The following is a 24,415-nucleotide window of genomic DNA, read 5'->3' as shown; positions in this document are numbered from 1 at the left end:
GGAAAAAAAAAGACAACATGTGGGTGGTCTGCTCAGGAGACTTTTGACTTTTTTTTTTTTTTTGGCTATTTTATTTCTTGGCAGAAAGAACTCCTGGGGCTGCTCGGCAGAGGGTATGGCCAGATCACAGGAGCATCCTCAGCCCACCCAGGGGCCAAAGTTCAGCTGGCAGCTCCCAGCTCCAAGGGGTTTCGCATCAAAGCATGGAGGAGTCAAGAGAAATTAAAGTCAGAAACGGTCCATGGCAGGGGCAGAGGGCACTGCCGGCCCCCTGAGGAGAGGGGGGGCATCCCACAGGGATGCTCAGGATGCTCCAAGCACCCCGCTTGCTGCATCCCTATATAGCCTGAAACTGGGAACAAGAGGATAAATAGGATTTTAAATTAAAATATGAGCTTAAAAGGCTCAGCCCAACATCCGACGGGACGCACAGCCGGGATTTCCCAAGCTGGGCTATGCCAGCTTTGCAAAATCCCGGCTGCGTGTCCCGTCGGATCTGCAGTGAGCTGGAGCCGGTCACCTGCAGTGACCCAGGTGTGCTGGCAGCCTTGGAGGGGAGCTGGCACCGGCTCAAAGCCGCGGGGGCCCCGCGGGAGCCGCGTTTGGAGTCGGCAATGCACCGGCGGCCGCTTGTGAAAGCGCCTCCCAAAGCTCCGGGAGGTTGATTTTCACTTAAGTTTTCGTGTGAAATGCAAAACAGCTCCTTAAAATTTGGGTAATTCAGGGGCTGGTAAATCCTTCTGCCTCCACCTTCCTGCTGGACTTGGTTACTGTAAGAGGGATCCCATATCTCTTCTTCTCAGTGCTTTGTTCACCTCCTGAGCTCATTTTGGGGAACCTATTTCTCTTTGAGGGCTCTTTGCAGCCTGAGAGTCCCATGGGCTGTAGCTCGGAGGACCCCGATTTCAGCCCTCATTAGTTAGATGACCACGTTAGTGCTTGAACTTGACCCCCAAACACAGAGGAGCCACTGATCGAGTGCTTCAAGATGTTTGCCTGACCCAAGCCTGGCACTTTGGCCTCTCTTCCCAATTTCTGCCCACTGCAGGCAAAGCTTGTATTCAATCAAGCTTTGTATCAGCTGAAGGACAGCAGAAGGGCTGAACTTTGGGGTCCCAGAGCCACCAGGCTGGTGCCAGCTGTGGTAAGGGAGATAGGAGCCTACATGGGAGTTGTGCCAGGGCTTTTGGCATCCCCAGCCCATCTGGGACATCTGGGCTGGAACCAGGGTGTCCTGCCCCCATGATGGCTTCAAAGCTGGTGCCCCTCAAGTGACACAGGACAGACATCCCCATGTCTGGACAGTGACAGTGACCATTGTTCTGGAAGAGCCCGGCCCTGCCACAGTGACTCAGTCCTGCAGAGCCCGTGGTTGCTGCCAGCACCGCGCCGAGCCAAGCCGGCTCCGTGGGTTGTGGCGCCAGGTCGTCCCTCCTGCCACCCCTCCTGTTAGGGAAACTTTCTTGGTTGACCATCCAGGAGCCACTTTGGCATCTCCATGGCCATACAGGGAACAGAGCCCCCCATGAGCCCCTGCCACCATCCAGCTCAGCTGTGCATCGGGAAGCACTCGGCAAAATTTGCCATAACAGAAATGATAAGGGCTCAAGGCTGACCTGCCAGAGCCAGGCCCAGCTGCTTCCTCTGCATCAGGTTTATTCCAAATTATTCTGCAGCAAGATTCCAACAGCCCCAGCCAGGCTCGCTGGGGACATCCAGACCCGCAGCCTCACCATGGCATCATGCTACAGCACAGCCCCTCCCGCCCCTACTGCCCACCACAGCCTCGCTGCCCCCTCCCAAAGATTCCAGGCTAAAAATACCCTGTTTCCAGCCGGGAACACACCGCTCCCACGCGGGCGGTGACCCCTGCGCCGGCCGCTCGCCGCAGAGCCCGCGGCACACAGCGAGGGGAGCTGAGCCGTCGCAGCCGCTGTGCCCTTTGCAGTGCACTGAGCCAGGCAGGGACAGCCAGGCTGAGGAGGAGGGGAGGGGACAAAGAGAGAGCTGGCAGCACTACCCAGACATGGCCGAGCTCCCCAGGTCCCCCACCATCCACACCGGAGCAGGCACAAGCGGATACATCTCTGTGCAGTGATCCCCTGCGCGCACAGACTGCCAAGAAAGGCTCCAAGAAAGTTCTATCCTCCTTCTCTCTCCCCTCCAGAAAATGCCATGGTGCACCAAGACACAAACAGAACAGGCCAGTGTGCAGAATTTTTCAGCCACTTCCATCACATCACACACTGGACACCACCAGCACTTGCCACTGCTGGGGCTGCTCTGGGAGGCAACACCCAGGAATAAGGACAAGCATCTCCTTGGACACCATTCCTCTCTCTCCCCAGTTCCAAAGCAAAGCCCTGCAACACCTCCAGCAAAGATGGCAGCAAAATATAGGCTCCAGGCATGACAGCACTGCAGGGCCGACCCCAGATGGGGATGTGCTCCTGCTCCCAGCCACGAGCAGGGCAGGGGACACAGCACAGCAGCCAGATAGGGACTGTTGACCCACTCGGCCAGTGACACATTCCTCCCCCTGCTCTCATCCAGCGGGACATATTTTCCGTCCGTGTCAGCTCTCTGCACCGGCCAAGTCACACACAAGCGCCTGGTGACACTCTCCAGGCACCCGAGCCCTCCCGAGCCAGGGCTGGCAGCGAGGAAGACGAGGGCAACTCACATGTGATGAAGTAATCCTGCTGCCGCTTGAATTCCAGGCCCATGTAGTTGGGGCTGAACTCCTGGAACTTGATGGTGAAGCGGATCTCCTGCTCAGGCCGGTTGCACGTCACCAGCACGTTGGGGTCCATGACGGTGCTGCAGGCATCCGCCTGCTCCTTCCTCACCAGGTACAGCTTGTAGTACTCGTAAGGCTTGGAAGGCTCCGCCTTGGGGCAGATAATGTCCAGTTTATCCCCAATCTCCGGGTAGATAACTAGCCCCTTCCCAGTCATGAACCTGGAAGAGAGGAGGGTAAGAGGTTACCACATGCTGGAGCAGAGGCCACACCAGCCCGGCCCACCCCACTCTGACACCATTTACTTTGTGCTTCAGCTCTTCTGCTCCCCCTCTGTAAGATGGGTTTTGACACCGAAATCAAGTTTTCCTCTTCCCTCACCATCCCAGCCTGTGCATGGACCCGGCACAGGCTCCTGCTGACAAAACGAGGGCTGGCTTGGGTCAGACCCGCTTGCCAGCCATGATGAGGGCAGGCACCCTTCCCGGCCCCAAGTCTGGCATCCAACCGGGAATGAGTCTTCCCACAAAGGGCTGGGAGACGCCACGGCTCTGCCCGACGGCCAGGCAAGGAGCTTCCTGCAGGGACAGGCAATAATTAGGCATAGGGAGAAGTCCTGACAATGGGGCGCAGGGAGGGATCCCGTCCACACCCCGGCTCCCTGAGGAATTCCTGTCCTTAAATGGAAGGGAAGGAAGCATCCTGCAGGACAACTTCTACAGAGCCAGGCTCAACAGCGTGCCCAGGAGCGTGGGAGGACCGGATGGAGAGGAGCAAGGAGGGAGGAAAGCTATTCGGGGCTGGAAGGCAGGGCATTGGGAAGGCAAGGAAGACAAGATGCTGATAATTAACATTCGGATCTCGTTATGGTGGGGCAAGGCTCTGATTAGGTTTTTTCAGCGTGAAGGAGAGGATTAGGGCAGCAAGGAGTGAAGCAGCAGATCATCTACTTTGATGTAGGCAACTAAACGCGTTCCTGATGGGAGATAAGGTGGGAATGGATTTTCCTGCAGTTATCTCTGCTGCAACTCCCTAATGTAATCTGGGCACGGCAAAGCGCGAAGCGAGCGCTTTGCCAAGGCTGCACGGCCACGCTTCCCCTTCCGCTGTCGGACACAGCCCATCCCTGCCCCAGCCCACCCTGGAGATAGGACGGGGGCCGAGATACCTTCTCCCCTAGCCAGCTGCTCCAGCAGGAGCTGCAGGCTCCACTGAAGGAAGATCAAACACACAAGACCAACCTGCTCCGTGGCTCCATGCAAGTCTTAGCAAGAAGCCACAGAGCTGGAACCAGCACCAGGCCTTTGGCTGCAGGAGCCCAGCAGATCCACAGGCTGGGCTGGGAGCAGGCAGGAGGAGCCAGAGCCCACGCACCCCCAGTGCCCTTGGCACAGGCTCCGGAGCTCGATGCCAGCTGTAGCAGCAGGGCAGACACACAGACATCATCTGCGCCTCACTTGCAGCTCACCAGGTCAGAGGAGCATCCCTGGCACCCAGGGCATGGCACAGGGATGGCAGGCACAGCCCCACCATGCAGCTGGATTTAGAGGGCTTATGGATCCATCCTTCCAGCCTGGCTGCAGCTCTGCCTCCACCACATCAGCTCCAGTAGTACCCAAAGCAGCACAGTGGGGCAGCTGGGATCATACCAACCCCAGCACCACTGGCACAGTAGCACCTTGGCCACATGAGGTTGCAGGGAGTTTTATACGAGTTATGATTTGGGCAAAAGGTGACCAGGAGAGAGCGGGAAATGTGACCCCTGCAGAGTGTTTAGGGATGCAGGTGGGATGCAAGAGCCCAGCTCCATCCCAGCACTGCTGGCAGGTGAGCCATGCTTTGCTTCACACTACCAAGTAGGTCACCTGGCCAGTGGCCAGCATGCGCTTCCAAGGGCTTGGGAGTGATAAAGGCTTCCCCACCCACGGCCGGAGCCCTGACGCAAGGCTGGAGCGGGAGCAGGAGCCGGGAGCAGCCCCTGTCCCTCCCTCCCCGCCCGGCCGCAGACACGCAGCGCAAGTGAACACTTGCACAGGTTCCCACCTCGAGAGGCAGCTGGATCCCACACTCCTTTCTCCACGGTTGGGCTGAGTCAGAGGCTTCCTGGCACAGGACTCCAGAGTGACTCAAGCTCCCTCCTCCAGCCCCTGCCAGCTCCCTCCTGCCCAGAAGATGCCAAACAGGAAGCCACAAACAAGTCAAGCAGATGTCTTGCACCGCCAGAGCAGGAGGAGAAGGCTCCTATCCACCCTCATCTCCATACCAGGAGGACCTATCACACCTCTGTGGCCAAAACCTTGGCCAACACCTACAAACCAACCCGGCCCTGGGCCACCAGCCTGTTGGGAACACGCCAAATGGATTTGTAAGCAGGGGAGGGGCCATGAAGCAACCAGGGAGCTGAGAACCTCCCAGCACCACATCCTGCTGGCACCTCTTCATCGCAGGAACTTCAGGACCAAGGCCTACCTTTGGTTTATGTAAGGATAAAACAAGGAGGCAAATCTCTTCCATAAATGCTCAGCCTCAGCTCCAGAAGCACACAGATGCTGTCTGGGAATTAGCCCAGGAACGTCTTCCAGATCAATGCAAACATGGAGCAAGATAGAGCCACTTCCCTGTGCACGGAGCTTTTGCGCTGCTCCCTCCAGCTGCTCTTCCCCACCAGCCGCATTCCCATCCGCACACAGACGGTTTTCCCTTTGTCGTCCAATTTTCCTGATTTTTTCTCCTCCATTTCCCCTCTTCTCCAACAGCAGGGCTGTTTCCAGATGACAGCCTGGGCAACGCAGGCAGAGGAGATAAACCTGAGGTGTGTGCCTTGAACCCCTCACACAACTCTTCCAGCTTTTCACCACACACAGAGACCTTTATTTCCAAAAAAATTCTGCTTTGTCATAAGAACAGCTTGTGATGATCATCCTAAGGAAGACCAACAACAGCTCCCACCATGCCAGGGGCTAGTTCTCTGGGAAATTCTCCTTTAAAATACATAGTGAAAAGCACCATTTATCACAAGAAAAGGAGAGGAAAAAAACGTGCAAAAATTGTCACATGTTGCCTGAATGCAGGATTTCAGCCAGTTCTGAAGACGAGGAATTTTAGTTCTGAGGCATGGTTGAAGACAAAAAAGAATTACACTCTTGACTTGTCTTCACAAGCACACGTCTTCAGATTTATCTTAACCCGGAGGAATGAACAGAGCAACTCTCAAATTAATAGGGAAATTCATCGTGCCCTCAGAGCACTCGGTGTAATTTCAAGGAGGGGAGGGGGAATCTGCTGTTCCTCTGGAAAACACAGCTTGATTTCCCTGTTTTAAGGTGGGAGGGGAAAAAAAAAGAGAAAAACTAAAATTTAGCTCAACCTTAATGCTGAAACAACTCCCAGCGTTAAGAATCATTCTCCTCTACCTCACCCATCGCACGTGACAAGGAGGATAGTGGCTCCAGCTTTATTCCTGCCCCATACTGAAAGTGTCCAAGGCCAGGTTGGACAGGGCTTGGAGCAACTTGGGATAGTGGAAGGTGTCTCTGTCCATGGCAGGGGGTGGAACTGGATGAGTTTTAAGGTCCCTTCCAACCCAAACCATTCTGCGACCCTGTGACTGGCACCATCACCAGTTCACAGGTAATATCCCAGCATCCTTTCTCCTGGTGTCCAAGGCGGTGGGAATGATTAACTACAGCCATTAAAGCTTAAACCAAGTATTTTTTTGGCAGCTGAGCAGGTGGAGAGCACTGGCAGCTTCATCCCTTAAAGCCCCTGAGGTGATTTTTGGGTGGCACCCGTGGCTGCCCACCTGCAGAGCCAAGGGACCATCCTGGCCATCCCAGCCAGACATCCTCATCCCCAGTGCCGCTCCTGGCCCCCAGCTCCCGGCCCCGCAGGTTCCTTGGGAGCGATCAGGTGGCAGCGTCCAATTTCCTCATTGTTTCGGGAGGTGTTTTCTGATGGGAAAGGTGAAAAGGGGATTTGTGAGCCTTGTAAACCGATTCCTTTGAGTTGGGTAAACAACGGGAGCTCTGTTGGCAGCGGGATGCCGGGATGCCGGAGCAGTGAGATGGGATTAAAGTGCAGCCTCTCCCATGCCCCGAGTTGGGGGGCTGCTGGTGGGGCCCCCAATCCCTTGCAGAGCCCCCCTCACTTCCCCTTGGGGGTTCAAAATGCAGGATCTGATGGAGTGACCAGGGGCTACAGGCAGGACCTGCTGGAAGAGCCATGGACTCAGCCAGGGCCCGGTGTCAGAGGCATCCCAGAGAGGGTTTGCTGGGAGAGGAGGAAGAACACAAGTTAAGGAGGAAAATCGAGCAAGTTTGGCCAGAGAAAGCTCAGGAGTTGTGTTGGGAATGACAAACCCCTCCTCCACACCCCTCTCCCATGCAGGCTCCTCTCCTGCATGTGGGCACACATGGAGAGACATGGATGAGCCAACACATTCCCAGCAATCCTGCAGACACAAGTGTCCTGCAGGTAAGTAATCCGGAACCTTAAAATCCAACAGCCCTTCAGCTCTTTGTTAGGGAAGACCAATAAATACAATTTTTTTAAAGAATGGGTTGACACATTTTCCAACTGCTCTCCCCCTGGATCCAGGCATTCCTTGAACCACGTCAACTACAAAATCTTCAGGGCAGCATCACCTTTCCCCACGTCCACGGCATACGACACCCCTCACCTGATTTCAGGCTTGGCAGAAACAGAACATTTCCCAAGAACCTTCTCCTTGGAGAAGATATTCTAAAGCTGATGCTGACATACATATAAGATGACATATGCTAAATGCTGTTTGCTTCAAAGAAATCCAAAAATAACTGGATCTTACATGGAGGACGTGTACGTCTGGCAGGGAAGGCTGACAATGCCCGGCAGAGCGAGACCTGCAGGAGCTGGGAGGTTTTCCTGGTGTCTGGGCAGCTGAAGCCCCCGTGGGCCCAGCTCTCCACACCAACAGAACATGTGAGTCCTTCCAGACAGATCACAGCTCCCACCCACTGGGAATCACCTCAAGGAAGGGATGGGAAAGGGCCAGATCCAGTAAAAAAGCCAAAGCCCCATGTTCAAACTGGGTGTGGGATCCTGAAAAACACTCCTGAGCCCTGCGATTTGCCAGTGCCCAGCCACACACAAATCCAACCCTGCCCTCTCTGCCTCATTCTTCCAAGCTTCCCCAGGACACAGCAGCCATGCCCAGGTACTTGGGACTCTCTGCCACTGCAGAGCTGTTTTCCAGACCCCGATGTCACAGAGCCACATCACACTCCAGCCATTGGAGGGTCCCTGCACAGCTTGTCCAAAGCTCCCTTGGTGACAGCCAGACACCTCTGCCCTTGCCAAAATCTGTGTTTTCACTGAGAATTGAGAGGTCAGTAGTAAAAACTGGGACCTCACTTACGTGAAAGCAGGACTTCACAGGTCAAACAGCGCTACCAGACAGGGACAACCACATGGTCCCCAGGGAGATTGAGTTGGGAACCTCAGACACCCCATGTCACAGGGAGAGGTTCTCCTGGTGACACCAGGAGGTATCAGTGAGACACTGCAGCCCCCATCCACCTCACTTCAGCTCTCCAGAGCTGAGCACAATCAAACCAGAGGAATTACACCCTAATCCCAAAGGCCCACCTGATCCCAGCACACTGCCAGCATCCACAGCCCTTCCCCGGAGTGGTGCCAGCACGCAGAGGCACAGCCCCTTTCTCCTTTTTGACTCCCATTCAGCTCTTGGGAACAAAGATACTCCGTGGAAGGAAGTTAATTACAAGTGGAATGAAAAGGTTCCTCCCTCTGTATCTGTCGCCTTCTCGCTTGTCCATCGCGCCGCTCATCACCACAAGAGGGTAAATAGGAGCACACGAACCCCCACACTCTCAGATCCTACTCCTTTCATGTGCTCCTCTATTATTAGTCTCCTTTAGAAGAGCCTGCCATCTTTTTTCCCCCTGCTAATCTATGGATAATTATTTTCCTTGCCCTTCGGCAGCCCTCTTCTATTTCTGCTCCATCCTTTGAGCTGAGGTGGCCACACAGAGCCAGCGATTCCAGGTATCTGAAAGCAGCTCCTATCTCCTTCACTCCTTTGGTGTCCACTGTTCAGGGAGGTATTTCTCACCTTCCAGACCCCCCGGCTCCTCACCATCCCTGGGAGAGGGAACAGCCTCTGCTGAGCCCCCCCGGGGCTGTCCCGTCCCCCTCCCACATACACTCTAAGGGCCTTTTTTTTCCTCATCTCGGGTTTAATGAGGCCCATTCAACCCTCCCAAAGACAAAAGGCCCTTCTCGTTTCCAAACGGATTTACACGACGCATCAGTGAGGCATAAACGGGTCTCCATGGTAACGCTCACCGACCCCCCCCCCCAGCTCCAGGATGCCATTTTCCAACTCTGCTGCTCCCCAAAACCCCTTTGTTGCTTTCCTGCCAGCTGGGAGGCTCCTTGCAGGCTGATAACCCTCCCACCCCACACCCCGGGGTGCCAGGGGTACCATTTTTTGAGGTGAAGTTACAAGATGACCAAGCCAGTGTTCCCCTGGCACAGACACCCCGGAAAGCTCTGCACCGTGACCGACTCCGGGTCACAGTCAAGCCAGGGCTGGGATTGAGTGGAAGGGACGGAAACACCGAGTGCAGGGGAAACGAACCCAAACTTCCCCTCTCTGCCCAGAAAGGGGGGTGATGCCCAAGGCAGTGTAGTCTGTCCACACTCAAACACCAGCCCCGGTCATGGTCTGGCTCCCAGCATCTCTCCGCAGGGAAACCGGTGGCTCTGAAGATTCCCATGGCTTTGGCAACGGCCAAAAGGCCACTCCAACACTTCACACAGAGGTTTGGCAAACACAAGCCTCATGTTCAACACTTTGGACCATAACTCTCCCCAAGCAGCCTCAAACACTGAAGGCCGAGAGAGCACCTTGCTTACCCTGAGCAGCACTGGAAGCAGGGAAGGTGGGACACAGGGAAGGTGGGATGCAGGGAAGGTCCCACTATAGCTCCTTGAGCTTTGCTTATATGTTGCAGTCGCTGCCATAGATCTGAAGACCAAGCCCTTACCCAGCATCTGGGGGAAACACCAGAGAGCCCACTTTCCCATGAAAATACCCACCACTGCTGGGTTTCTCAAGCAGGAAGTTGGGAGCAGGATCCTGGTTTCAGCTGCAAACCCGCAGCTTGTGGACAGGTCTGCTTTTCCGTCCTGCAGTCCAGAACCCTTCTCCTAGGGAAGGGTCACACCAAGGTTACCACCAGCCAAGAGCAGAGGAGGATTCCAGCCATTAGGATGCTGGGAGAACAGGTCAGCAGGCTTCAGGAAAGGTGGCATGGATGCTGTGGGATGCCAGCCACACCTCAGCACCCACAGCCAGCGGCTGCCACCACAGCTGGTGACATCCCTGGCCCCAGTGACTCAGCCCTCCTGTGCCACAGCAGGGCTGCAGGAAGGGCTTTCTCCCTGAGCTATCCCCATAATTAGAGCATGGCCAGGGAGAGTATCCAAGTGACTCCCCAGCAGCCCCAAGGAGGACAACAGATCACCACCACCAAAGGCAGCGCCCACAAAAGGAGAACATTCTCCTTTGTCCCAGCATGGGCTCAGCCAGGATGTATCCTGATGCCAGTCCATCACTTCCAGGGACAGCTGCTGACCACCCTCATGCCCCAAAAAGCAGGAAGAGGAGAGGGGGAGGAGAGGGAAGACTCCCAGCCCTCGCAGCAGCCGGGCCTGCCGGGAGCAGCCATGTGCTGCTCTGTCCTCCCAGCTCCGCGCACACTCCATGCACTCGGACGCTGCACCCGAACAATCTCAATGCAAACCCTGCAAGGGAGGGGAAACAAAACCTGCTGCTAATTGACGGATTTTGGAGCAGATTTAATTAGGGCCAGAGCACTGGTGCAGGCTGCTGCTGCCACCTGCAGCACTCTCTGCAGCCGCTGGCATGGGCTCGGGGGACCCTGGGCTCCCACCCACACCCACCTGGGGGATGGACAGGGAATGAGGAACACTGGGAGTCCCCCAGGCTCAACCCAACCCCACCCCACACCCACCCCCAACATGTGCATCCCAGCACAATAAGCACCTCCAGCAGTGACGGAACCAAGGGCTTGGCCAAAAAATAAAGAGGAAGAAAAGCCATATTTTCTCCCCGGAGTTGGATCGTCCCCATCTCCCCTCAGAGGAATCAAGAGGGGCTGAGTTATCTAATTAATGCTGGCAGAAGCGGGAGGCCGAGGGCCGGGGGGCGGCGGCCCACAAAGGCAGCATGGGGAGCGGTCTCCCCGCCGCCGCCGCCGGCATCCCCCGGCAATGGGGCCCCACGTTGGGAGTGAGGTAAGAGGGGATTCAAAGGGGGGTTTGTCAGGGGTTTTGTTTTTGGAAACGGGGGAGGGGAAGGGGACAGGGCTTGACAAGAGCTGACAGACAACTGAACAAAACCATAAGGGCCATGAATGGCAACACAGCGCTTTAATTGGCGTAGGAATGGAGAGAGAAGTGAGACAATGAGGCTGGGCGGTGGCGGCGGGGCCGAGGTGTGGGCAGCGGGCACTCACCTTCTCCTGCCTGCACCCCAATCCCTACCCCAACAGGGGCTGGCAGCTGGATGGTGCACCGTGACCCCCATCCCAAAAACCACCACCTAAAACCCACAGGGAAAACATGGAGGCAGAACGACAGAGTCCAGCACACGTCAGGCATCACGAAACCCTGACGGCACCAGGAGCTGCACAATCCCAGCCCTGGGATGCTGCAGATATTAAATGATCCATCGGAAACAGCTCATGTTCCTGCTCGGCTCCGTGCGTTTTCCGGCTTCGGTTTGGCCACTCGTGCCCTGGCTACAGCCCCGCTCATCCGGAGGACGGGGGGCCGGGAGGGGGAGAGAGGGAGAGGCAGGTTAAAAGGGAACACGGTTGAATCAGCGGGGTTCCCACTCCTTGCCTGACCCCTCCGAAATAAAACGGAGGAGATTTCGTCTCCTGGTTCCAAAGCAAAGAATTACTTTGGCAGGGGCTGCCCTTCCAGGCGCCCACTTGGACAGGAAAGCGGCAGGAATATGCCCAAGGAACCCAAGACAAGCCCTCCCCGCCAAGCCCCGCTCATTCTTATGCAGATCAACCCCAGTCGGGACAGAACAGAGGCAAACTGCAGCCCCCCCCTCCCCAGAGCAGGGTTGGGGGCACACGGAAGGGTGGGTGGGGGGCTCAGCACACCAGACCTGACACAAACCCCAACATTTTCCAAGATCCCCCATCTTCCCATCTCTCACTTCTCCAGCTCAGCTGGAAGAAAAGAAGAACTGAAAGCTAAGAGCCAAGAGCTGAAGTTACAACTGGTGGTTGGGCCCTAGGAGACAGGGAGCCCCTTCCTTCCTGAACTCCAGGACTTGACACCCCACTAACCCTGCACCTCACAAACACGGACTGCAGCCGGGAGTCTCAAATCTCCCTATGGGACAGTGACTAGGTGCTCCTGCTGCTGCATTCCAAGGAGTACAGGAGGGCTCCCCAAATCCCTCAGCTTCCCACTTCTCTGGCCACCACCAAAGCAAGGGAGAAGAGACACCAGCCTCCCCCATTTTTCTGAGAAATACCACAAAAATAAAGCCCACACATGTCCTGGGGAGCAGCAGAAACCACAGGGTCTGCAGGATTTCCCCTGGCTCCCAGGAGCCCCTCACTGTGTCCCAGGGCTCGTGTTTCCATCCCTGGAGATCTCACTGAGGGCTGGGTGACAGCTCCAGAGCACCCACCCAGGTCCCTGGGGCTCTGGCTCAGCCTGGGGATGCAATGCTGCGGTTTGAAGGATTAATCCCAACGTTAGGAACTGGGCAGGGAGGAGCAAACCCTGCGGAGGGTTCCCCATCCCAGCTGTGGGATGCCCTGCCCTGCCCCGACAGGTCTCCCGGGTTTCGCCAGCCCTGCCAGCCCCTGGTCCCAGGGGAGTAGCGTCACCCCCACCGCGCCGCCCTGACTCACACCGGGCTCTTTGATCCCCTGGCTCATGGAGTGGCCAAACGAGTTCTGGCATTCCAGCTCTGGCTCCTGTCTGGAAGTGCCATCTTCCCAGGCAGCTGCAAATCACCAGCCCTCAGCCCCAGCATCACTACTGGGAACTTGCTTGGCTGCCACCGGCCCTGGTGGGTTATGAAGAGCTTCCCAAACCCCCCATCCCAACACAGAGCATGTGCACATCTGCCCACAGCTGCCCACCCCAGCTAGAAGGGACCTTGATGACCATCCAGTTCCAACCCTGCCATGGGCAGGACACCTTCCACTAGCCCAGGTTGCTCCAAGCCCCATCCAACCTGGCCCTGGACACTGCCAGGGATCCAGGGGCAGCCACAGCTTCTCTGGGCACCCTGTGCCAGGGCCTCGCAATCCTCACAGGGAAGAACTTCTTCCCAATATCCCATCTAACCCTGTCCTCTGGCAGTGGGAAGCCATTCTCCCTTGTCCTGTCCCTCATCCAAAGTCCCTCTCCAGCTGTCCTAGAGCCTCTTTAAGCACTGGAAGGGGTCCCAAGATTTCCCCAGAGCCTTCCCTTCTCCAGGCTGAACCAGGTCACCCCGTGTTCCTCACTCCCACACCAGTCCCACTACCGGCACGCTGCACTCGGCCGCCCAGGACCTTTGGCCCCACTCCATGGGGGTGGATGGGGCTGGGTTAGGTCTGGGAGAAAAAACTAAAGATGAGTCACAGGTCCTCAAAAGTTTATTTGTTTTCTCCCCTCTTGTCCTCCCGCACAGAACTGAGCCATCAGCAAAGCCTGGAGAGCCAGCTCTGCAGGAAAGCTGGATCCAGCCTCCTCCAGCCCTGCTCTGGATGTCACTCAGGAGGGAAGAAATTGCCCCTTTCTCCCCAGAACCTCTTGCCAGTGCTGCCCACATCCCCTCTTTACTGTGAGGTCCTGTTTTGGCACAACAGCCCAAATTTTCTCCATATCCACACCAAAAAGACCCTCCTAAAGGTTTCACCACTGGAAGGAGTTGGGACACTCTTGTGCTCCCCCTCAGCAGCCCTTCCACTGCTCCCAGTTTACCCAGTTGAAGGCTGATTGGAAGAGCAGCAGCTGAGGGAGGGGCCAGGAGAGATGCCAGCACAGCACAGCAGTGTCAGGTTTTAATCTCTCCTCCAGTCCAGAGATCTGGCTTGTACTTGCTTTTATTTTTAGGCCAGATTTACCGTACAGCTGAACTTCAATCCAACATACAACTTCCAGCTGGGAATGGGAGAGGAGAGGAACCAGAACCCAGCACTGGCTCTGGTGTCACGGGCGCTGCCAGAGCCGGAGATCTTGGGACTGGTGCTTCATTCCATCTCCAAGGACGTCACCAGACTCCGCCGGGACACACGGCTCCCACTCCTAGAGGGAGCTTTCACAAGGCACTAAGCAAAGCTCGTGTTTAAACCTAAAAATAACCCAGCCCTTGGGCCTGGGGAGGAGGAGGGCAGAGCACCCAGCCTGTCCCGCTCCAGCGCCAGCAGTTTCCAATTGCCTGCGGATGGGGAGTGTTCCCAATCCTCCCCCCGAGACGAAATCCTCTGCCTTGCCACCCACACTCATGGAAGAAAACTGGCGAGAGCAGCAGGAGAGACCAAAGTCTCCCCCAACCACATCCTGCCCCCCTGCTCTGCTGCCAGATGCGATCCCCCAGAGCCTTGTCCCAAAATCCTGCTAGCTCCAGCATTCCCAGCGGTGGTCCTCGCCCCACTCAGTGTGTGCCACCAGGCTGGGGCCACATCCCAGCCATGTCACCATGCCGGGAGCCTGAGAGGGCTGATGCCACCAACCCAACGGGAGTTTATTCCAAGGCTGGTGTCCGTCTGTTCCGCTGACCCCCCAGGCAGAGCTGGTCCCCAACACAGAGCACCCTCAAACCCATCAGAGCTGCGAGAGCAGAGACCAAGCCCCACCTTGGAGTGAATGGTTTTGGGGTGTCCCCCAGGAAACAGGGTCATTTATCCTGGCTTGGGAAAATCCCAAGTGAGCAGCACTGGTACTGCTGCGAGACCACCCCATCCTGCCCTGCAGCCCCTGCAGCAGGACTCACTCATCCAAATCCCTCACCAGACTCCAAATCTCCTCCCTGCCCCTCAGCTCCTCCATCCTGCCCTGCAGCTGCCAGCCCCCGGCAGGACTCAGCCCACAAACACCTCGCTGGACCCCAAATCTCCTCCCTGACCTCCAGGACCCCCAGCTCCTCCATCCCTTCCTGCTTCCCTCTCCCACAAAAGCCATTCATGGGGCTCTAGCTTCCAACTATCCCACTTCACTCCAACCCCCTCAATCCATGTAAGTCTTTCATTGCATTTAAGATGTTTTTTTCTCTGCCTTTCTCTTTTTTTAACTTATTAAGGAGAAAGTTCAAACTGTTGGCAGTGTCTGCGACGCACTAATTTGGAACTTAGTGCGGTGTCGACACTGCATTAAGTATTTCTGTCAACCATGAGGACACACCATGTCTGTGTAAGAAATTACACCAGCAATTATAGCTAAAGAGGCATGTAAAATTTAAAAAAAAAAAAAAATTAATGTATTCAGAAATGATAACTGACATTCTTATTAGGATTAATCTAATTTTAGTAGACTCATTTATATCCTGCCTCTGGATAAAAAATGAGTTTCAATTTTAAAACCTGGATAAAAAGTGGCATTTTTAAAAAAAGAACTTTTAGAAGTCACCCTGCATGATTAAGCGGGATGATAATGCGAGGAAGCTTAACAAAAAGCTGTGCCATTAAAGGAGATATTTGTTAAACAAAACGGAAGCAGAGATATTTATCAAGCCCAGCAGATTATTCCAGGGTAACTCTGGACCTGGCACTGCTGGGTGTTGCTTACGGTCGCAGGTTAATGGAGAGAAAATTGGAAATGGCAGATAACGGGGAAGGGGCAGGAGTTTTTCCGGGTGCATCCTGCACCAGGCAAGCCAGGGAATGGCAGCACTGACAAGAACCATACGGTGCATCCATAGCCTGGATGTCCATGCCCATTGGACATGGACAGACATAAGGCAAAGCACAGGAGTCACTCACAGACTGGGAAGAAAAACCCCAAAAGCTGGGTTGCTTCAACACATCCAAAAAAGAAAGAACATGACATGGAGCACCAAGGTCCTTCCCGAGGTTTGCCGAACACCCAGCAGGGCTTGGCCCATTCCAGCATCGCCCACCCCCCTCCATGGCACTGCCTCAGACGGGCTCTTGGTACAAAATGTGCCCTTGGCCTTGGGCTCTGGTGTTGGCACATTTTAACCCCATGGCAGTGGATGCTTTGATTGACACGGGTTCTGGCAGGACACAGGAGTCTCTTCTCCCTATGCCAGCCCACCACAAGCTTCCTGCTATGTCCATCTCCAACAAAGCCTCACCAACCCACAAATCACATCCTCCACTGAACCAGCCAAGAGGCCTCCTCCAGGCTCCCCTGCTGCTCCATGTCCCCACATCCACATCCCCCACATGTCCATGACCACCACATCCCATGGGACACTGATGAGATCCCAGCCATCCCAAGGTGGAGGACAAAGAGGCAGGGGGGCACGGGGAACCTGCACCCCCAGGATGGGAGCCGGGACACCCACAGGGCTGGGCTCCCTTCTCTCACCCATGTCCCCCCATTACAAGGGAATTAAGCACGGAAGCAAAGCACCAAAAGATTTAAGAATATGTGGAAAGAGTCAAAAGACGAAGAGGAAAAAAAATCCCAGACTGATTATTTTATTTTCTCCTGACAGTTTGAGCCACAATGGCAAATAAATCCCAATTACAGATTTTAAAAATGCTTCCTGCAGACATTTGGACCATCAAGGCAATTCTGGGCTCCCATAACTCCTGTTTTATGATGGTCATACATGTCAGCTTTCCACAGAGCCCAGCATTTCAATAAAATGACCATAAACCTAGATTAGAGATTAAAGGACTGACTCAGAAGTTGTCAGAGGAAGAAACAAGTTTCCCTGCAATTGCTTTGCCATTTTTACCGACCAGCAGTTTGGCTTTTTGATGGGTTTATGCCAGCAGTAAATTTTGGGCTGCTGACAGCTCGGTGTGCGAGACAACTGAAGGCAGCGGCGGGGAGGTGCGGGGAGGACACGAGCCCAGCCCCGGGCTCAGGCAACAACTCCGAGATGAGAAGTGACAGGGCTCCTCCTGGGCTCCCCAGCGCCGGCACAGGGACACGGATGCCGACTCCAATCGACCTTCCCGGCCCCCCCTCCCAGCCCCCCGACCTGTCAGACTTCTCTCCAGGGAGCAGCTCTGTCCCCGTTTCTCCTCCTCCCGCCTGGGCAGGGTCAGGAGCTGCCAGCACATGGGAAGGTGACGCCCCGAGGGCTCCCCGAGGCCAGGCAGGACCAGGTACCCCGGGGACGATGCACAGGGGAGCATCCCCGGGCCCCCCACCAGCAGCTGCCTCTCTCCCCAGCCTGTCACAGCAGCAGCAACAGCTCAAGGGAGACGCCTTTGAAAGGATAAACGGCAGGCGTTTGTTGTGCTCCTGTTTCCTGGATGAATGCGCTGCTTCCTTTTACTAAGTGCTCTCTTAGGAGAAGGAAAAGGGAAAAATAAAACAGCAGCAGAAAGGAAGGAGGATGACTCACGGTGAGGCCACATCTCCACCGACACGCGAGAGCTGCGAGACGGTGCCAAGGACAAAGGCTGGGATCAAAAGCACGGGAGCAGATCAAACACGCGCCTTTCCCGGGGAGGGGGAAGGTTTCAGGAGGGAGCTGCCCGGGGGAAGGAAGGTGGGATGGAGCCGGGCCCTCCCGGCCGCCCATGGGCTGCAAGCAGCCATCTCCCTTTCCTGAGTTTCAGCCACTGCTTTCAGCATCTGAACAGGAGCTCCGGTTGCTGGAGTTCATTAAGACACGCACACAGTGCTTCACACCAGGACACGGGCAGGGACGGGGACGGGGAGAGGACCAGGAGGAACCGTGGCTGCACCCAACAGGAGGTGAAAAAATGCCCTTTTCCTGACGAAATGAAAGAGCTGAGCCCGGAGCTCAGCGCGCCGAAGGGGGCCGGTGCCCTTTCTGCCGGTGTCTCTCTAAGTCTATCAAAAAGTCCCATTTACATCAAAATGCCCTTCTAGACATGCTTCGATTTTACTTTTCCCCTTTCATCTCCGTCCCCCTCCCACCCCACCTCGCAGCCCCATTGTCCTCGCAGCCCCAGGAGAGGGCCGAGCGCGCTGCCAGCGGGAAAGGAACAGGAGAGAAAGAAAAGAGCTGGAAACTAAGAGAGAAGCCGGAATCGCTCCTGGTCCCGCTCCAGCGGGAGCTGTGACCCCATCTCCTCCCGCCTGCTGCTTGGCGGCCGCCCCGGGGGACGGCGCTGGCCGTGTCCCCTCCGCGGGGCCGGGGACTCGCTGCCCCAGCCTCCGCTGTCGCCCGGGGCTCTGCTCGGGCTCCAGTGGCCACAGATGGTTTCAGTGAGCTTCAACAAAAGCCTCGGGCAAGGGCTGCAGGAGCCACCATCCTGCTCCGCTGTCCCCGGCCAAGCAGCGCCCTGCACACCCCACTCCCAGCACGGAGGCCACTGGTGGCACTGGGAGACCCCGACAAAGCGCTCTGGGCTTGGTCATGACTGCACATCCCAGCTGGCAACGAAGCGGATCGAGTGTAAGCGCTTCACTCTGCAGATGAGTCTTCAAAACGCCAGCGGAGCCAGAACATTTCCACAGGTGCCAGTGCCAGACTCTGCTCTGCCCCTTCGCTGTCCCACCTGTCCTCCTCCAGCAATTTGGATTTACTGAGCTGTTTTCTCCCCCAACCCTGGCCCCAGCAGTGCCACATCCTCCCTCATTTTTCCAAGTCCCTTAAAAGCAGAGGTGCTTTCCCCAGGATGCCAGATGGACACACAAGCCCAAGACTGAAATCGGCTCCTGGTTCCAAGTGCAAACGAGGTTTAACTCCAGTTTAACCCAGTAAAGCCCAGCTCTAGCAGTGCACAGTCCCAATGCCATTCACCAGGCTCTGTCCACCTTGCCTGACACAGAGCTTTTGCAGTCCTCCCTTCCTATTGTCAGCATCTATTTTTAACCCCCAGCATTATTTCTCCCTGTGTGACTTCAGACACTCTCTGGGGACGAGGTGGAATTGCTGAGCTGGTTCCAGGCAAAGTGACTCAACTCTCACCTTCAGAAGCCACACAGGAATCACAGAAGTAAATTTTCCTCCATTCACATTTTCCTTTCTCCTTCCCTCCAAGCTCTGTCTGGGGCTGAAAGCAGGGAAAGCTGCAGGGAGCTAAAGCCTGTGTCCATCAGCAAGAATGTGTGGCAAAGCCATTTTCCTCCCTTGTCTTCCCTGGCACCTTTATAATCAGCTGGATTTACCTCTGTGGCAGTCACCTTGAGAAAAATTCTGCTTCAACTGCTGGTGTAAATGAAGGTTAGAATGGTAACCTTAAAACAGGTGTTATGAGTGGAGCTCCGAGCTGCCAGGCACAGGGAATCTCATGGAGAGAGGCACCATCCCAGCAGAAGAGAGGGAGCAGCATTCCCCTCGCAGGGCCCTGGGCCGAGCGCCGGTGCCGATGCTTCATTGCTCCCTTTGAGCTGGTCCTGCTGGCGCCACAGAGCAGCAATTAAGGAGAAGGTCAGCAGCGAAGCCCTTCAAGAATCTGTCCCTTCAGGGGAGTATCCAAACAACCCCACCATTTGCCACCTTCTAATTCCTAAAGCGCACAAGCCCAACGCCAACCCAACGCCAAGCACCCGGAGATGCCTCATGGAATGAGGGACACGTGTGGTGCGTCAGCCAGATGTTGACGTTATTCGGCATTAAGAGCCAATAAATAATCATTAATGCTGCTGCAGCAACCAGGCTCTCTGCAAGAAAGCCCAGATGCCAAAAATGCCGTGTTTATGGCACAAGGGGAGGCAGGATCCGGGAGAGCCGCCTGCTGCGCACAATGCAGCCGGCGCTGCCAATTCCAGAGTGTATCCCAGTCCCGCAGCACTCGGTATTCCTCCTGAAGCCCCAGTTCAGGGGCTGGCAGACCTGGGAGAGTCCCCGTGAGCTCGCCTGCTCCCACAGCCACACAGGGTCACACTGGCCACCAGAAGCTGGGGTGACACCAGGAGTCGTGTGGAGGATTCTGAGCTGTCTGACACTGCTCCAGCCAGCCCTGTTTTTTGGGATGACTCCCTGGTTTCGCTCACTGGAGCTGGCAGGACTCTGGAACACACACAGCCCCGCAGACAAGGGGAGGCAGCATCTGGAAGCAATTATCCCAGCACTCTTGTATCTGTCACCCACTCCTTCTGCAAGGAACCATTCCCAGTATCAGCAATCTCTCTGTCATAAACCAGGAAAGGAATTCTTCCCCCTCATCCCAATGAGGCAGTGGAGACTTTCCCGACAGAGGGCAGGGTGGCCAAGGTCCCTCCTGCCAGGTCACAGGAGAATTGGGCACACCAGCGACAGGCACCTGTAGGCACCTTAAGGAGGAAACCCCACTCAGACAAGGAATACAACAATTTCTCTCCTCTGCCTGTGCCCTCGTACGACGCTGCAGCACTTCCAACATTTTAGTTCCAAGTTTGATGTCCCAAAAGCCTCCAACTGTTTTACAGGCATGGATGAACTCCTGGGAGCTCTGTGGGATGGTCCCCATGCCTCCAACGCACCCCATGCAATTCCATCCTCAAACCATGTGCTGCATCCTAAACCAACACGCCTCCAGCCTAAAACCATGTGTTTCCATCCTCAACCCACGTGCCTCCATCCTCAAAGAGGAAAAACAAGGAGGAACAGGCCTTGTCTAGGAGAGCAGGAGGATCCCACAGCCCTTCCCCACCACCCTGAACACACCCTCCTGAGGCTAAGGAGTCCCTGCATTCTCCCTGGCAATATCCTCATCCCACACGGTGCTCAGGGCACAACAAGCAGCTTGCATCCCAAAAAGAAAACCCAGCCAAGAAGGGCTCGTCGATGGGCACCAGGACTTTTCCAGCTGGCTGGCACGTCCAGCAAACCCCCAGCACCTAAAAAAGAGGCACCCCTGCCCACCATCCTGAGCCCACGAGTTCCACATGCAGCTGAGGGAGGTGGCTCACGAAGACTTTCGTGCCTCTCCTGGATGTTATGAAACCAGGCAGGGAGCATGAAACTGCCTGCCGTGGGTGGGAGCACCCAGGGCTATATGGAGAGCCCGGAGGATTCCTCCATGGTCTGAGAAAGCACGTGGGCTCCCCCACCCCACACACGCCCTCGCAGGGTGGGTTTTTCTTCTGGAGAGACCGGGTGAGCACAAACACCCAGCACAGACCCACGTGAAGGGGGTAATTAGGGAACAGCATCCAGCGCTCACCATGTCAGGGCAGAGATCAAAAGCAGCATCAAGTATGAAACCTCACCAGGATCGGGAGCTGCTCCTGGGAATGGACTCCTTTGGGCCCCCCCCACCCCATCCCTGCACCCCAAAACCACTCACTGCAAGGAGGGAAAACCAAGACAACATGAGCAGGCTTTCCTCCATCCCCTACTGCCAGCGAGTCTTCCTGTAGCTCAGGGGAGTGAAAAAAAGAAGGAAAATAGGAAAAAGTTCTTCTACTGCCGTTAAATGAGCAGCAGGCACAAAGCTGCAAATGACGGAGCAGGGGGAGAGGGCTGGGGGTCCAGGAAGCACAAGGGACCCTCCTCTCCTTTCCCCTCCCCGCACTGCTTTGCCAGGATGTTGCTGCCTCCATTATTTCAGTAATTAGTTGAGCTGAGGCACTGCTAATGGGGGGCAGGGGAAAGGGGGCACAGGGAAAGGGGGTCACAGGAAAAGGAGGGCACAAACCGGCTGGGATGCACAACCAGATCTCGGCCTCACAAATTTCCATGAAAGAAGAATAATACAAATCTTAAACCCTAACACAGCTGAAGGGGAAATTCCAGCTGCCTCCAGCCCTTCACACTTCCAAGTGCCTTCCTGAAACCCCCATCCAGGCAGGCCTCCTTGGCCCAGTGAGAGGGAAGGGGGCTGTGCATCCCCAGTGGCACTGGGACAGCCCTTCCCACCTCCTGGGGAAGCATCTCCTCCTCCTCTTCCTCACATGCTATGAAAGAAGCTGGGAACAATGGATGCACCAGTGCCAGCTCCGGCAGGGATGGACATTCATGGACCACCCGCCTGGCTGCCCAGGGACAAGGGACAGGCTGGCAGGGACAGCCTGGTGCAGAGGGCACAGGCAGCTGCCAAGACCCCCTCCCCTTGCCTGGTGTGAGGGGCAGCTCCCTGTCCTGGGAACATGGGGGGAGACACAAGAGGGACACGGGATTCAGCCACTGCAGGCTATGGTCACTGAGGGAGGGGCTGTACAGAGCTCCCCAATCTTCCCCCACCCCAGCTCTTCCCACAGGAGAGGGGGTGCTGGCTGAGCCATGGGCCAGACCTTCTCTTACAAAAATAACATTTCATCTTTTTTTTTTTTTTTTAATTTCTTCTTTTGAAATAATTGACTAATTGGCCGAGCCCCAGGTCCGTGCTGGGAGTGGATCCCAGGTCTGCTCTTGCATAAAGCGTTTATTAAAGACATCACAGGAGGACAGGAGAGGAGAGGAGGGGAGGGGGGCCAGGCAGAGCGCGGCAGGCCGGGGCGGTGCCCAGAGCACACTGTAAATTTCCCATCGCACCCAGAGGGAGGAAGCCCAAAAGTTAATCCCGATCATCCCCCGCAGCACAGCTCTGCCCCGAGCAGGGCCTGACTCAGCCGGGATGGGCACCACCTGGGGCGGGCATCACCCTGGATAGGCAGCACCCAGGGAGGGCATCCCAGTCCCAACACCCTCAGAGCAGGGCTGCAAGTACGTGAAAGGGAAGGGGTCCCCCTCCTCTCCTCCCTTTAATCCCCAGCCCCAAAGCAGAGCCCTTTTAGGGGAAAGTGTAACGCAATACCTGGAAAATTTCTCCCACCCGCTCTCCGCTGTCGGCTGCCAAATTTAAAACATATTTGCTGCCTGGCCTTGAAGAAACGTAACCTGCTGCCTAATTCCAACACGTTTATTCTTTGGGGGGCAACGAAAAAATTCACAGAGCCGCTGGTGGCTCCTCTCCTTACACCCCACAGCCCTTGGGGCTGGGAGCTGCCAAAACGCTGCCTGGGAGCCTCCGCCAGCACACACCGGAACGCCACGAAAGAACGGGAGGGAGGGAGCACTTGCACAGCAAGAGGTTTTTGAGTCCATGTCCATGAGCCCCCAGAATCAGCTGGGGGTGCTACCAGCCAAAAGCCCTTGGAATATGCAACATCCAGGGTAATACAAAACTCCGGAGCATGGGAAACAGGCAGGGACCCGCAGGGAGAGGATCCCCATGCGGAAGCAGAGCCACGCCATCTCCCCTCACAAATGGAGCGCCGAGGGAGCAAGTGGATGCACACACAGCCCCATCCCTCATCCCACCACCCCAGCTCCTCACCAGGAGGAATCTTCTGGCAGGCCAGGGCTGCGAGGGGAGGCTGGAGCAGTGGGAAGGGGCTGGGGGAGGGCACAATGTGTTTAGCAGACTGAGCGATCTGACAGGGTCCATTAAAGGAAACAATTTGTAATACAATAATTATTATGTCGTTTCTCTGGCCTCTTCCCTAAGCCTCCCTTTAAACAGTTCGAGGCTTGAGGGGCCTCTAGAAAGCAGAAATCTGTGGGGCTGAGGGTGCTCCAGTGTCCACACGTGCTGGGATGAGGAAGATGGGATGGATACATGGGGCAGACACTCACTTGCAGCTCTCCATGCAATGGGAGCTCATCCTGATGTGCTCACAATCCTTGAGGGAGCACACAGAACAAAGAGGAACTGCTGCTCCCCAATGCTCCCCAGCTGCAGGGGATCATCAGCAGATAAGGGCTCTCTCTGGGAACACCACTGGATGTGGATCCATGCTTGCTCCAACCTGGAGCGAGGCCGGGCCCTGTGGCCGCTCCAGCTCAGCTTTTCTGCTCTGAAGTTCTCGGCCACACATCTGAAGAAAGCGGCGGTAGCGAACAACAGAGCGAGAGCAAGCAACACAAATCCCCGGGATAATGAGCTCGGAGGAGGGAGACGGTGGGCTCTGTCTGAGGAGGGAGCCGTGCTTTTATTGGAGAGGCCTAAAAGGGCTATAAATCCTCAGATTCAAAGGCGAACTCAAGCTCTTTCAAGTCGGAGGAAGGCCTGGGATGTGTCAGCCGGGAGGACTAACCACGCCGCGTCCCCTGCTGAAGTGGCCTCTTCAGCAAAGCCGCGGAGCAGCCCGGGATATTACACCCAGATCCTTTCCATATGCTCCCGGCCGGCCGCAGGCAGGGCACACCGGCATCCCTGCGGCACTGGGAGCCACCTGACCCCCCGCACAGGAACACTGGCCACCCTGCCTTAATGGGGGAGTCCCTTTGTGCCCATTCCCCTTCCAACCCCCACTGAGGATTTGCCCCCCGAAATCCCAGTGGGAGCAGGGGGCTGCGTCCCTCCCTCTCGCGTTTGGCTGCAATACTACAGCGAGCCCAGACAAAGAGCGCAGAGCCCAGCGCCAGCACATCCCTGCATCCCTCCACATCCAGAGGCTGCCAGCCCCGCCTGCCAACCCGCACACCAGGCCGTGCTCCCACGTTTCAGAAATCCATTAAAAGGGAAAAATCGGTGGCAAAGAGGAGACGGCGCCGAGCCTCAGCCCCGCGCGAGCAACCGCAGACGCTTCCCAGCCTAATGAGAA

The 24,415-nt window shown here is 56.1% G+C and overlaps 1 protein-coding gene across 1 annotated transcript in view; it reads right to left on the bottom strand.

Annotated features, from left to right (window-relative positions):
- EFNB1 (ephrin B1) overlaps nt 1-24,415 on the bottom strand; it is a 49,127-nt gene that overhangs the window by 17,640 nt on the left and 7,072 nt on the right. Inside the window, exon 2 of the mRNA XM_082289743.1 lies at nt 2,684-2,961. Coding sequence (XP_082145869.1) covers nt 2,684-2,961 — 278 coding nt within the window. The remainder of the gene's footprint in view (nt 1-2,683; nt 2,962-24,415) is intronic.

The sequence above is a fragment of the Coloeus monedula genome (assembly GCF_965178545.1).
Source record: "Coloeus monedula genome assembly, chromosome: 12".
Lineage (NCBI taxonomy): Eukaryota > Metazoa > Chordata > Aves > Passeriformes > Corvidae > Coloeus > Coloeus monedula.
Note: the sequence above shows the minus strand (reverse complement) of the source record. Positions and strands in the feature narration are given on the sequence as shown.